General features: G+C 40.5%; 1 protein-coding gene across 4 annotated transcripts in view; it reads left to right on the forward strand.

Annotated features, from left to right (window-relative positions):
• DGKH (diacylglycerol kinase eta) overlaps nucleotides 1-14785 on the forward strand; it is a 175332-nt gene that overhangs the window by 75156 nt on the left and 85391 nt on the right. For all 4 annotated transcript variants that reach the window (XM_032873944.1, XM_032873945.1, XM_032873949.1 and 1 more), the window contains exons 3-4: nucleotides 4486-4596; nucleotides 7335-7415. In XM_032873944.1, coding sequence (XP_032729835.1) covers nucleotides 4486-4596; nucleotides 7335-7415 — 192 coding nt within the window. The remainder of the gene's footprint in view (nucleotides 1-4485; nucleotides 4597-7334; nucleotides 7416-14785) is intronic.

The raw sequence follows: 14785 nt of genomic DNA on the forward strand, positions 1-14785 counted from the left end.
GAACTTTGTGTTTTTTGCACCTGGAAACTGGGTTATTGGATTACAGTTAAGTCTTCATGGCTTTACTGACTTTTCATGAGTGTTGGGTAGTACTAAACCAATAGGCCAGTTAAATGTAAACATTTCTAAGCCTTTTCTTGATAGAAGGAAGAGTTTATCCCTTAGCCAGGAGATTGTGAAGAAAATAAAATTGAATTTTTGTACTTAATTTTAGCAGGTTTTTAATCATAACTCTCTTATCATAACTTTCTTATATTAGTTCCAACTTCAAATTGTTATTCTACTTGAACATCAACATTGAACATAATAAATATTATGATTTTAAAGAATGATTGCTTGTTTATTCACATAGTATACACAGTATTTGGAGATTTTTTTTGGGCCCACACATGTTTTTCTGTGAACCACGCTTTGATAATATGATTATATTTTCTAGAGCTATTGCAAATTAATCATATTTTGTTATGCTCCTTCTTTTATAAGAAGTGTTTGTTTAACTAGCCATATATAAACGAGTTTATTTTGAGGATTCACTTTGATGTGAATAACTGCCTTCTAGTTAAATGTTTTAAATCCCGTCTCTTAGAAGAAAGTAGCCTCAGAATGTTTTTTCTTTTTTCTTTTTTTTAAGACTTTAAAATTAACCATGTAACATAAAAAAGTTTGTAAATGCATGAAGATAAGGACTATATCTTACACATCTTTGTATCCCCCACAGCCTCACACATTGCAGATTAATTCATGCTTATGCAAGATTTAAAGAACATAAAGTGATAAAAAAAAAAAACAGATGAACTATTTGCTTTGAAAGTGACTATATAAGGATCATCTCTAAATTAGCAATCAGGATAGATAGACATTTTCCTGTCCTCTTCCCATCTCTCCCCAACCCCTCACCCAAGGAGTGCACCCAAGGGCACATACCCCTTTGTGCCTCGTATTTGCTGTTTTTATATGCATGAGAAGAAGCAGGCTCAGACCTGCTAAAGGCTGGAAAATATAAGGTCATATCCAGCCACTGGGTCCTGTTTTCTCATTCTTTCATTCTTTTAAAATACAAAGTTATCTGACATACTATTTTACGTTTAGCTAAAAGTTGCTCAGTAACATTTACAGAAGCCCTAAGGTGTTGACCGGTGTGTTAGATGGTGTAGGATATTGTCTTTGCTCTGAGGAAGCGCAAAGCATGGTGGGGCCATGCACATGGAACCTGATGCTCTCTGATGTCATAGATGCTGTTATACAGAGAGGATAAGGCACCTCAGAGGGACAAAGGTGGGGTGAGTGACTTCTTCCTCAGGGTCAGGGAAGCCAGGGGCAATGGCGTTGGATCCGAGCTGAGATGAAGAGGAGTTTTCAAGATGGGCCAGTTGACGAGAGGCCGTTTAGGGCTGAGGGAGGAGCATGAGGAGAGGGGCAGGTGATGAGGTTGGAGAGATGATGCAGGGTCCTCTGTGGTACTTGTGGAAGTCTGGGCTTCCTGCTGCAGGGGGAAGAGAATTAAGCTGTGGTATGACCTAATCAGGTTTTCATTTTGGAATATCACTCTGATAACCAGGTGGGGGATGAGGAGGTTATTTGATGCTTCCCTTAGTGCTGATAGAACATAAATAGACCAAACATGAAGTTGTCTTCCTCATGGCCTTAAACAAAACTGTACAAAAATCCCAATACATCCACTTTTAGAACAAATGGTTTGTTCTTTGGGTAAGTTATATTTTTATAGTATTTTATAGTATTTTAGTATGTTGTATTTATAGTATTTTAATATTTTATAGTATTTCAGTACTTTGTGTTTAAGAATGACACCTCTCTCCCTGGAGTGACACCAGATACAACGCCACTTCCCCGTCCCCCTTTTCTCGGTCTCTCACATCTAGCCAACAGCTTAGACTTTTCCTTGGTCCTTCTCCTCTCTCTTTCCCTTGATCTCTGCCAGGAAGTCCAGTGGATTCTGCCTCCAAAATAACATCTCAAATTGCTCTACTTCTCTCTAACTCAGTGATGCCACAGCCTACGCTCGAGCCGTTGGGGTGTCCCTCCCCTGGACATTTCCCCATTCTCGCTCTCTGCTTCAAACACTTCACTAGCTTTTTGCACTTAAAATAAAAAGCGAGCTCCCCATCGTGGCAGCCTCTCCTGGCTCTTTTCTCCCTTGACCTCATCTCTTGACGCTCTCCTTCTGCCCCAGCTGTTACTTGCCCTCACAGTGGCCTGCAAACACTTACTCTTTTCTTCCAAGAAGCTCTTAGAGTTTGGTGCCTGGCAAATACTCCCTGAACTTAATAGCATAATGATATCATAATAATAACACTTTCTGCCATTTATTGAATGTTTTCTGTAACCCAGACAGTGTGCTAAGTGCTCTCCAGTCATTACCGTATAATTAAATTAGATGCAACAAGCTTGTGAAGTTGGTATTATTATTCCTGTATTTCAGGAGAGGAAACTGGGACAGATTGCTGAAGCAACTCGCCCTATTTTCAGTGTGTGGTGGAGTCTGGCTTGAAGTCTGTCTGTCTGACTCCAAATCGAGCTCTTCGGTATGAAGTTGCAAAAATATTTTGTTAGCGTTAAAAATTTACAATTCCTGGAAGACAGTCTCAGAGCAAGCTATGGGGAAACTCTCATTGACATTGAAAGTAAACATTAATATAATTTGACTACCTTATTGGCGACAACACATTTTTCCCAATATTTAAGTCTTGTTCATAATAGAAGATGGCATAGTGTAGAAAGTGGGAATAAACTCTGGAGTCAATCAGACGTGAGTTTTAGTACCTGCTCTTCATTCATACAGATCTGAATTTCATGTATGCTAGATAATGCTTTCGGCACTTGAGATCATCAGTGGGCCATCCAGTGGGATGGATTTAAAATTTTGGTTCTATGAGCTGTTTTTGTCCTGGAAGCTCACCATCACATTGCTGCTCCCTTAGGAATTCAGTATAAATGTGACCCCTCTTGGACCCCATCCCAAGGGGATCCGTTTGAGTCAGTCCTGTGACATGTCTTCTAAGGACAATCTCAGAGGAAGACTGTACGTTTAGTTTGCCATAAGTGTAGTTGCCTTCTTCCTTCCTTTCTTCTTTCCTTCCAATTAAAATGAAACGTTGAATTTAATTTTATTAGACATAATAAACCCAGGTAAAGTCTATTCTAGTAGGGGTGGCACAATAAACACAATAAACATGCATATTACATTATACATTGGAAGAGGAAAGTAAGACCTTTGTGTGAGGGAGTAAATAAGATGAGGGGAAACTTGGAGATCACACTGTGGTATTGAATAAGAAGTCAGTGAGGTGCACCGAGAAGGTCAAAGACTTGAAGGAGGTGAAGGAGTTGGTCAGTCGGGTATCCAAGGGAAGAGCAGCCCGGGAGGAGAGAGGGGTGGTGTCCAGACCTAAGAAGAGCATGCAGGGCCACTTGAAAGCAAAGTACCATGTGGACAGTCAGGGCAAAGGGAGGGAGAGATGCTGCATGAGAGCAGAGGGTTCTACATATCTTGTTCATAATGAAATGAACTTCATACATGAAGCACTCAGCAGAGGGTCTGGCCCAGAATCACAGAGCCCCTGCCTCCCTTCTCCAGTCACATCTCCTGCCACTCCCTCACTGCAAACCCTACCCTGCATTTATAACTGGAAGTTCTTTGGAGAGTCCCCAAATATGCATGCTGTTTTAAACCTTTCTACTTTTGCACGCACCTAAAATAGGCTTCTCCCTCCCTTGTCATTCTGATAAATGCTTTGTAGACCCACCCCAGGGGAGTCTCCTCTGGGAAGACTTCTTTGCCTCCCTGTGACAGAGCTGATGCTTCCTTCTCTGGACCACCATGCTTAGTGCTTTGACTATGTTTGTTACAATAACACATAGCTAAGGTTAACATTTAATGAGTACTTACTGTATGCCATGCGATAAGTCCTTTCTATGCTTTTGATGTATTCCTCATAATAAACCTATAAGGTATGTCACAGAGTCATCCCCATTTTCCAGATGAAAAATAAAGGCATGAAGAAGTTCAGTAACTTGCCTAAGATCATCCAGCCACTAAGTGGTGGCATCGAGAGGTCAACAGGAGGTTTCTGGCTCCAGAGCCCACGGTCTTAATCATTACATTATATTGCCTCTTTATGTTTTCCACCATTATTGAATACTTCCTATATACAAGGCAGGGTACACATCATGTGGAATCGTATTAGTTTGGTGCACGTGCCTCCCGTATTACTTGTGACTACTTGAAGGGTAGAGAACCATGTCAGATTTTACCTTTGTTCATGAGGCTTTGCGCATGTGCTCCCTTGGTTGGACAGAAAGAAGAAGACAATTTCTTGTGTAATTTCTAGGACCTGGGAAATGATATATATGGATATATGATATATATGGATATATGATATATATGGGATTGTGTCATTAATTCTGAATTTTATTTGGTTCTGAATTTCATTTTAATCATGTTGTTGGCCTTCTGTTTCTCCCCAGACCAGTATTAAAGAGGGACAGCTGTTGAAGCAAACCAGTTCCTTCCAACGGTGGAAAAAGCGTTACTTCAAACTTCGAGGCCGTACACTTTATTATGCAAAGGACTCAAAGGTAATTTGGAAGAATATTGCTTGCAGGCGCTTGAGGTTGTGGATGGATTAAAAGTCTTAGTTCTATGAGCTTTTCGTCTTGGTGCTCGGTAAACATTTACTGTTCTGCGAATTTGGTATGCATGTGATCTGGCTTGGACCAAATCCCAAGGGAGTCTATTTAAGTCCATTTCATGGTGTCCATGGAAGATGATCCTCTGGGAAGGTTCTAGCATAGTATTCTTTCTTCCCTTCCTCTTTCCTTACAATTAAAGTAAAACATTAAATGTAACTTTATTAAATGTAATAAGCTGAAAATTTTGAGTTTCCCCTCTCTACCTTTTGCCTTCTATATCTTTCCCTGACCATGACAGAGAGTGATTTGCTAGAGTGGCTAAGAAGCTGTGCTCTGGTTTCAGATGAGGGATTGTATCCTACTTCCAGCACATTCCCCTGGAATGGCTGCAGGCAGTTTGTGTTGTACCGAGTAGGCTTCAGTGAGATAACACACATGGTACCTGACACAAAACAATCACTCAGTGATGCTAGTAGTTAAGAATAAAAACCATAGTGAAGTAAAATCAAGGCTTTAAATAATTTTTATGTAACAGTTGAAGAAACTAAGAATGATGTGGTTTGGGAAGAAAACAATTAATAATGACGAGCTTCCATTTAAGACTGATATCTTAGTGTTCCTTCAAAAGTAAACATTAAGATTTCTGGCTACTGTATCGGTTGAATAATTGATAATTTCCCTATTTTAAAAAAATGTATGCTCCTGATATAATTAGTAGAGTTATACGCTGGGAGGTAAAATCAAATATGCAAACCAACGTAATTCTTAGTTTATGCTGCTGTACAAGTAATAACCAAATAAAGTAATCTCATTTGAAAAGTCGTTAAGGTCAAGGTTGTCCCTGATCTGGCTCCATGCTGCCTTTCTCCATTTGTCTGTTGGCAGCAGTGACCACTTGATAGCCTTGGCCTTGCCCCACGTTTACCATCTGCAAATGACCTTCCCCTCCATCTCTACTTGATGAAATTCCCTGTTTTCCTTAAGATCCCTTCAAAAAGTCTTTATTCCATCATTCACAAGAGCAAGAGTTTGAATGTTTTCTGCAGGGGAAATGATCCGTGACCTTCCATAGCATTCTGTAGTATTTCTTCCCTTGCATTTTCAATAGACCATCTTACATTACCAATAGTCGTTATCTGTTTCTTCTCCTGCACTAAATTAAAAATTCTTTCTGGTTGGGGAGCAAGTCTGATAGTCATATTGGTTGGAGTGAAGTGGACTTGCATGCCCCTCAACCCCGCCAGGGATCTTGGGGGTGGTGTGGAAGCTATCAAAGGACCCATTTTCTTTTCTTTTCTTTCTTTTTTTTTTTTTTTTTGGTAAATTTATTTTTATTTAATTTTTATTTAAATTCAATTTAGTTAATGTATGCTATGTTATCAGTTTCAGAGGTAGAATTTAGTGATTCATAAGTTGCATATAACATCCAATGGTCATTATAAGTGCTCTTCTTAACGTCCATCACTCAATTAACCCATCCTGCCACCCACTTTCCCAGTAGCAACCCTCAGGTTGTATCCTATAGTTAAGAGTCTCTTATGGTTTGTCGTCCTTTCTGATTTCATCTTATTTTTCCTTCCCTTGCCCTATGTTCATTTGTTTGGTTTCTTAATTTCCACATATAAATAAAATCATGTGGTATTTGTCTTTCTTTGACTTATTTCACTTAGCATAATACCCTCTAATTCCATCCACATCATTGCAAAAGGTAAGATTTCATTCTTTTTGATGGCTGAGTAACATTCCATGGTATGTGTGTGTATACACAACACATCTTCTTCTAACATTCATCTGTCAGGACATCTGCACTCTTTGCATAGTTTGGCTGTTTTGGACATTGCTGCTGTAAATATTAGGATGCATGTGGAAGGGAACCCTTTTCTGGAATTTTTAGAGGTGCTTTGTTACCCCTGCCTTGCTGCAAGAACATCAAATGAGTGTGAACAATGACCAAATGACTGACAGTGGAAAGGATACATTTATTAGTAGAATTTTCTAATCTCTAAATCGAACGTTATTAAAGATTCCCTTTCTGTGGAGTTTTTATCATGGAAACTTTTTGATTGAAAACACTTTTAAGAGTATGAATGAAACATCATTTTATATTTGCAGAGCACACTTACCTTCTCATTCAAACCCATTTATGGACGAGGAAAATAAGTCTCAGAAAGTTTAGTAACTCCCCACAATCTGAGCCAGGACTAGTTCTCATTTCTCACTGAGCAGATGTGGGAGTGATGACGTTGCCTCTGCCTTCCTGGCAAAGTTGTTCTAGGCTGTTGTCTGTCAAGCAGTATAACTGTGTGTGTGAGAGTGTGTGTACACACGTGTGTGCGCGTGCATGCATGTGTATGCACGCGCAGGTGCACAACACACTGAGGAGGCTCCTATAGATTATGCTTCTAGAGAGCAGGGAGCATTTTGCATTGAAACTCTGTGCCGTGGGGTTCTTCAAAGACCTTTTCAGTTTGGGATTTATGAGTTAGTTGCACTTTGTGGTTTTACTCTTCCTAAGAAGATGTTGCAGAGACTCACTAACGACTTTTTCTTCATTTTCTATTCCTAATTCCTGACATGGCTTCAGAGTCATGTCCTGATGGGGAAAAAAAAAATATATATATATATATTGATGAGCATTGAGTTAGGTTTTCATTTAATGTGTTTGTGTTCTTTTTCATTAACAGTCTCTGATATTCGATGAAGTTGACCTCTCAGATGCCAGTGTAGCTGAAGCAAGCACAAAAAATGCGAACAACAGTTTTACGGTATGGTTATATTCTGCTGAATTCCTTCTCAAAAGTTACAGAAGGACCTTTCCTAAGTGCGTACAGAGTGTCTTCTTCAGTTACCAACCCTGTGTCAACTTACACATGTTGGAGTTCCTGCCGACACAGTAAACTTGATAAGTATGTTGTATACCCAGTACTGTTCACGATTGTTTGGGTCAAGAAGCCAACATATTAAATGTATTTTCTAAAAATATTTACAACATTTTCCACTTTAGGCCTTTTAATTTTAGTGCTTTAAAATTGTCACCTCTTTTAAATTTGATACTTCAACGAATTCCATTGTTTTGGAATATTCAAGAAGTCTGTTTCTTACCTTCAATCTTAAAAATAATGTTTTCCCTTCTCTTCTACTTTTCTCTGTTGCTGTGGTTCAGGTCTTCATTTAGTCTCATATAAGTGATTCATCTGATGGTTACTTAAGTGGTATCCTCTGTTCCAGTTGATTCTTTTCCAATTACAAATCACGCTGCTGGAAAGACCTCACTGGCTCACTCTTGCCTGTCAAGTTACAGCTGCAGCTCCATCCTCGAGTCCTGTGAAATCATACCTTGACATTCTAGTGTTTCTGAGACCGTTTGTCCTCTTGTACCCCACCAGTCTGGCATTTCTGTCCGTGCCTGGGCTTTTCCCATTCCCCCTGGCTTGACTCATTTCTCCTCCTTCTCTGGCTGTTGAAATTCTACCAGTTCTTCAAAGCCAGTCTCAGATATCTCATTCTTCTCATACTTCTTTCATTCAGAAAATACGATTTGAATCCCCACCATGGGCTAGGCACTTGCGCTAAGCACAAGAGATTTGGCGATGAATAAACAGATTGTTATTTCTCTCAAAATATTCAGAGTTCAGTGAAGTTCCTCTGGGGTAGTTTTTATAACCTCCTATTCCTAGGTCCTCTAAGATGACTTGCTCCTGCTATGTTGTTGCCCCCGTCCACACTCCCAGCCCCTGTTCGAGAAGCCAGCACTGCTGACAGTGGTGCGTTGTGTCCCATCTCCCAGGCTTGCCAGGGCAGGGAAGACAGACAGATAAACAAACACAGAGCAGTGCCATGATAGAGGTAAGCGCTGGTGGGGGTGGGGGGGTGGAGTAGGGGAGGGAGCAAATGCATTCGGATTTAGCCATATGGATTTACTGGCACGTGGGATAATCGTTGGTGTCCCTCCCACCTCCCCAGGGAGCTTTTTGTTTGAGGAGAGGAAAACCAAGAATAGAATCCTGGGAAAATGTTAAAATTTAAAGTTTGACCAATCAAGACAGAGCATTCTGAAGTATAGAAGGAGTCTTGGGAGGCGATGATGTTAGGAAAAGCCTGTGGAAGATAGTTTTAGGACGGAAGTTGTTAAACATCAAATACTGTAGCGAGATCAAGTCAAAGAAGAAATGAGAAGCGTCTGTGGAATTTGTTAACTTGGAGGTCATTGGGTCACATTGACCGGAGTGACTCCGGGGAGGGGGGGGGCGGGGGGAGGGGGGTTGCGTGCATTAGGCTGCCCTGAAGACCAGGTGGGAAGGCAGAGAAGCCAGGGTGGATTGCTTCTTTGAAAAGCTTGGCTGTTAGGAGAAGGAAAACAAGTATGATACTCAGGCTTCAAGAGAGTTTTGTTGTTGTTGTTCTTTGGATCTGTTTTTTTTTTTTTTTTAAAGATTTTATTTATTTATTTGACAGATCACAAGCAGGCAGAGAGGCAGGCAGAGAGACAGGAGGAAGCAGGCTCCCTGCTGAGCAGAGAGCCCGATGCGGGGCTCGATCCCAGGACTCCGAGATCATGACCTGAGCCGAAGGCAGCGGCTTAACCCACTGAGCCACCCAGGCGCCCCTGGATCTGTTTTTAAAACTGGTTTTGAATGTGTCTGTATGAAGAGAGGAAAAAAATTGTTGGACTCAAAAGTTGAAGCATCAGGAGAGAGAGGGGAGAATGGATGGAGCATGGGAACCAGAGAGCATTTAGAGATAAGCATTGACCAGCAGACAGAAAGTTGATGGAGGCAGGTGTGTGCAGGAAGCCTGTTTATTCCAAACCCAAATACTACTGTTCTCTCAGTGAAATTGAAGCTGAGGTCATCTGCTATGAGTCAGAGTTTATTTGGGTTTGGAGTAGCTTCTGTAGAAAATGAGAGTTGAAACTGGACAGGGACCTGGAGTAGATTATGAGGTAGTAGTCTAGCAAAGATGGAGATCAGGTTTACTAATGTACCTAATTCCTATGCCTTTTACATTTTTTTTTTAAGATGGGAAGAGAGAACAACAGCTAAATTGATCCAGGGTTGATGGTTTATAGCGCTTATTGGACAGAAAGACAAAGGCATTGTTGGATATTGGAGGGATCAGTAAGTCATCCATCTTCCCCTCTGTGTTACAAGTTCCTGAGATAAAATGTAAGGAGTGAGGGACAGCTTATTTGTTGCTGAACAAGATCCAACAACCACTAAATTCAGTGCTTCTGATAAATTGCTGGAGGCCTAACCAGTGTTTCTGATCAATTGTTGCTTCTTTTTCCTTCCTTACAAATGAAGGTGGGGTTGGCTGATGAACCACTTGCCTTCCCCCTAGGGAGTGATCCATAGTCCTCTCCTCTCTGTGGAGACTCATGGGGGGAGTGGGCAATAAGGGTTTCCCCTTGACAGGGATCTAGAATTTAGTCTGATAGAGGGTTCCAAAATTGAAGATTTGAAGGATAGAACAATTTCAGATGAAGACCAGGTCTAAGGTATTGGTGTAGATAAAGGTAAAAGGAAGTGAAAAGCTTGGATTTGAGAGAAGTTATTCAAATCCTTTGTAGAACTCTTTCTTGGACCTCCATGTACATTCAGTCTCTCCTACAGTGCCTTTCTTATTATAGAACTCACTATGTTCTGGGGCACTTAGGTGGCTCAGTGGGTTAAAGCCTCTGCCTTCGGCTCAGGTCATGATCCCAGGGTCCTGGGATCAAGCCCCACATCGGGCTCTCTGCTCAGCAGGGAGCCTGCTTCCTCCTCTCTCTCTGCCTGCCTCTCTGCCTACTTGTGCTGTCTGTCAAATAAATAAATAAAATCTTTTTTTTAAAAAAAAGAACTCACTATGTTCTGCCTTGTACTTAATTAGGTACTTACGTTTATTATAATCTCCTTGAGGACAGAATACTCTGTCATATCATTTTACCTCAGAGTACCTTATCCGTATTTGTTGATTTAATTAATAAGATGAAAGTTTATTTTACACATGAGAAGACTTTTTGTTGAAATATTTTCAAGAGATTTATCCACTCGACCAGATATTATTTCTGAAGTTTGTTGGACTAGAAATGTGGAGGCTAAAATATTAGGCAGATTGCTTAGAATTTTACAGCAAATAAGTTTGGTAGAACTTTCTAGGGCATACAATAGAATAAGGGATAGGTTTTCAACCAGTAATTAACAATCTTCCCTATCTTTAAATATTTAAATATCCTACCTTTCTGGATTGCATTGACTGCTATTGATACTGTTATTTTGGCTAGTTCATGTCAAAGGTTAATGGTATAGTTTAGTGGTATTACAACTGGAAAATACAGGAATGGCCATATTCAACTTTGCTACAGCTATGCCTTGAAGTCCCTGAGGATGATATGTTGACAGGGGACAGTAGTGAATGGAAAATCTGGGATTAGCAAATGGAAAATAGAAACGCTATGCTTTGCCTGAAAACCCAGTCCCAAACTCTCTAGTAAAATGGTTTCAGGAGAGCTCGGCAGAAACTGACTTCACATGGGATGTTACTCTGCATTGTTTCCACCGCATTCTGTCAGAATGAGTGAGTAACTCAGGTTGGCTGAGCTTCAAGGAAGGGGATAGAGACACCATGAAGGTCGCATCAAAGGATCTGTGGACATGGTTCAGACCTACCTACTCAGTGGTTACTTTTCCTTCCTTGCACAGTCCTGTGCTCCCATCCCTGGAGTTAATAATTATCTTGTTGTTTTGGTTGTCAAAAATCACTGTGGGTACATATTAGTTTTCTATTGCTTTGTGACAAATTACCACAAACTTAGTGACTTAAAAACAACACCCATTTGTTATCTGTTTCTGTTGGTCACACAGCATAACTGGGTTCTTCTCCTCCAGATCTCACAGTGTTGAAATAAACAGATTTTTAAATATAGATAGATATGTATACACACCCACACCCCCCCCCACATCCATGCATATTTAATTACCTTGCATGGGGTGAATTTTGACCTCTGTTGGAGTTTTGGGTTTTACAGGTGTCTTCTACAACAGGCACTCCTGATGGCATCAACAAGACACTGAAAGCATTTTCTGTGCATTAGGTGTCAGTGGTGTGATCAGGGAATGGAAAAGGACAACCCCTGACAGCCTAGTTGGTATTTTATAAGCCTTCAGGATTCATTAATATTCATCCCTAATTTATGAGTGGTTTATGCTCTCCCATAGCCTTGTCTATGATTGTGGAATCTATAATACATTCCTAATTTTTTCCTTCGTTTTTTGAATTATGCATTTCCTTTTTTATTTTACTGATTTCTGCATGATGTTCTGGAGTTCTGTTTTTCACATCAACATTTTTATCTTTAACACACTTCTGTGCTGTAGACAAATGTGTTCTTCTATTAGACTGGAGAAAAGAATTGATTTTTTTTCCCCTTGGTCACAATGATGAGCCCTTTGGAAGGGTCCCAGCCCTCCTGATGCTTAATCCAGGGCTCTTCCTTTTCACACAGTGTTCTTTCCATCTGGTTAGTCTTTGCCTCTGTTCTGTCTCTCTTCTCACATCTGCTTGCTCTCTTTGTCTCTTTCTCACTCATCATGATGTGTACCTCCCAGCTTTTCGTGACTTAGTCAGTTGCAGACCTTAGACCATGAAATAAAGTCAAATAGCATGGGTTTGTATGCTGGCTTGGCCCTCTCTAGCTATGTGCCTTTGGACTAATTTGTTAACCCCTGTGAATCCGTGCCCTCTGTAACTGAGGATCGTAGTGGAACCTGTCCCATGGGGTTGTGAGGATTTTAGGGCACTCTAATTCCCTAGCACTGTGATGGGCACATAGAGTTTAGTAAGTGCTAATGGCTGTTATTATCCTGAGGTTATCACCCTGCCTGCTCCCTTCACAGGTGGTAGTCTGTTGTCAATTCCTAGTAAGTTGGGAGATTTTAAAGAAGAATATGGGTGAACTTCATCTCGAGAAAACTGTTCACCCTGCCTCTCTTTCAGAGGTGTGGTGAAGATTTATTTCCACTTTTATCTCATATTAATAGATGCTATTGGAAAAAGCCACCCTTCTGTGATGAATGAAATGTTGATTGTACCTTGTTAGTCATTTGCATAGGCTAACGAAGAGCTTTTTTTTGGGCGGGGAGGAGAAGGGAGGGTCAACCCCTGTGGCCCGTCCTCTGCCCTGGCCCCTCCCGCCGGCCCTGGCTCCTGGCCTTTTTTTTTTTTTTTTTTTAACTAAGAGTTTTTTTATTGAATGGAGAGTCATCACAATCGCCATGGCATACCTTAGATTTTCAAAATGTGCTGTTCAAATAATTGTTTTCTTTAAATTTTAATGACAAGTAGGCTCAGTCTTAAGTACATAGTCATTGTTTTTAAAGAAAGTATTGTATTGACACTGTCAGAACTTTTTATGGAAGTTTGTAAAGAAAGCAATGTTTATTTTTAACTAGAAAGAAATATAGAGGTACTTTATTTGGCTTATTTAACTATCCTTCACTTTTTTTTTTAAGATTTTATTTATTTGACAGAGAGAGAGATCACAAGTAGGCAGAGAGGCAGGCAGAGAGAGAGGGAAACTGAGCAGAGAGCCCAATGCAGGACTCGATCCCAGGATCCTGGGATCATGACCTGAACCAAAGGCAGAGGCTCAACCCACTGAGCCACCCAGGTGCTCCCTACCCTTCACATTTTTAATGAGTGATCTACGAGTGTACTTTGAATCTCACAGTGACTGCACACCCACGCTGGCTTACTCGACTGTATGAAACACGGATACCACGTGGTAGTACTTATTTTTAGAGCTCACCGAGCACTGGAACAGAGTCATTTTAGTTCAGGGTCACTTGCCGCAGCAGAGACGACTGAAAGTTGATTAGCATTCGAATTAATTCCTCCAGTGAAGTTTCAAAAAATATGCATAAAAACAAGAAAATAAAGAGAACATCCGGCATCTGAAATGCTGAAAATTATACATTCATAGTACAGTTGAAATGAATGGGCTGTGTTTTAATGGGAGGGGGAAAATGTTCTTTTTTTTTTTTTTTTTAAAGATTTTATTTATTTATTTGTCAAACAGAGGTCACAAGTAGGCAGAGAGAGAAGGGGAAGCAGGCTCCCCACTAAGCAGAGAGTCCGATGCGGGGCTCGATCCCAGGACCGGGAGATCATGACCTGAGCCAAAGGCAGAGGCTTAACCCACTGAGCCACCCAGGCACCCCGGGGGAAAATGTTCTTAAAGAACTCCTTTCTTTAATGTGTACTTTCTGTTTATTTTGTTTTTTCCTTAGCTTCCTCTCTGTCATTATAATTCAGTTCATCTTCTCTCTTAAGAGAAATACCACATCCTTTGAACCTAAGTGTCAGTTTACTTATATCCATTAGTATTTCAGTCTTTAGTTACAAAGGAAGGGGCGAGATGTTATTTTCTCCTCATTTGTCAATGCACATCACAAAACAGGTGTTTAGATAATCATCTAAATAAATAATCCCTTAGATAAATAAGTTGCCTATTCTGATGGTAATATTTATTGTAACTATTATGTACCTCTTCTAAATGCTGATCATTCATTCTTTCTATCAGTCCTATAAGATAGGTACTATCATGCTCTCCATTTTGTAGATGAGAGATCTGAAACAGAGAAGTTAACACCTAACACATGTACTAACTAGAATCTGAACCCATCTGGGTCGTCTGACAGCAGTCTGTACTCTTGACCTCTCTGCTATCCTACCTCTTTATTGTGGACCTTTAAGTGAGTATGGCCCACATAGTTTTCCTCTAATTGTTCATTATGTTTCAGTTGTCCTTTCTCCCCCAAGTCCATTACAGAATCTTGTCATATTACTAGGTATGTAGTTGGCCCTGCTGGTCCTACTGCCAATTTAGAATACTACATTTTATTTGGGGCCCTTTATTTATTTATTTATTTATTTATTTTTTAAAGATTTTATTCATTTATTTGACAGACAGAAATCACAAGTAGGCAGAGAGGCAGGCAGAGAGAGAGGAAGGGAAGCAGGCTCCCCGCTGAACAGAGAGCCAGACGCGGGGTTCGATCCCAGGACCCCAGGATCATGACCTGGGCCAAAGGCAGAGGCTTAACCCACTGAGCCACCCAGGCGCCTCTGGGGCCCTTTATTTTTAATTGAAATG

Source organism: Lontra canadensis, unplaced genomic scaffold (genome assembly GCF_010015895.1).
Source record: "Lontra canadensis isolate GAN:19392208 unplaced genomic scaffold, GSC_riverotter_1.0 scaffold51, whole genome shotgun sequence".
NCBI classification, from domain to species: domain Eukaryota; kingdom Metazoa; phylum Chordata; class Mammalia; order Carnivora; family Mustelidae; genus Lontra; species Lontra canadensis.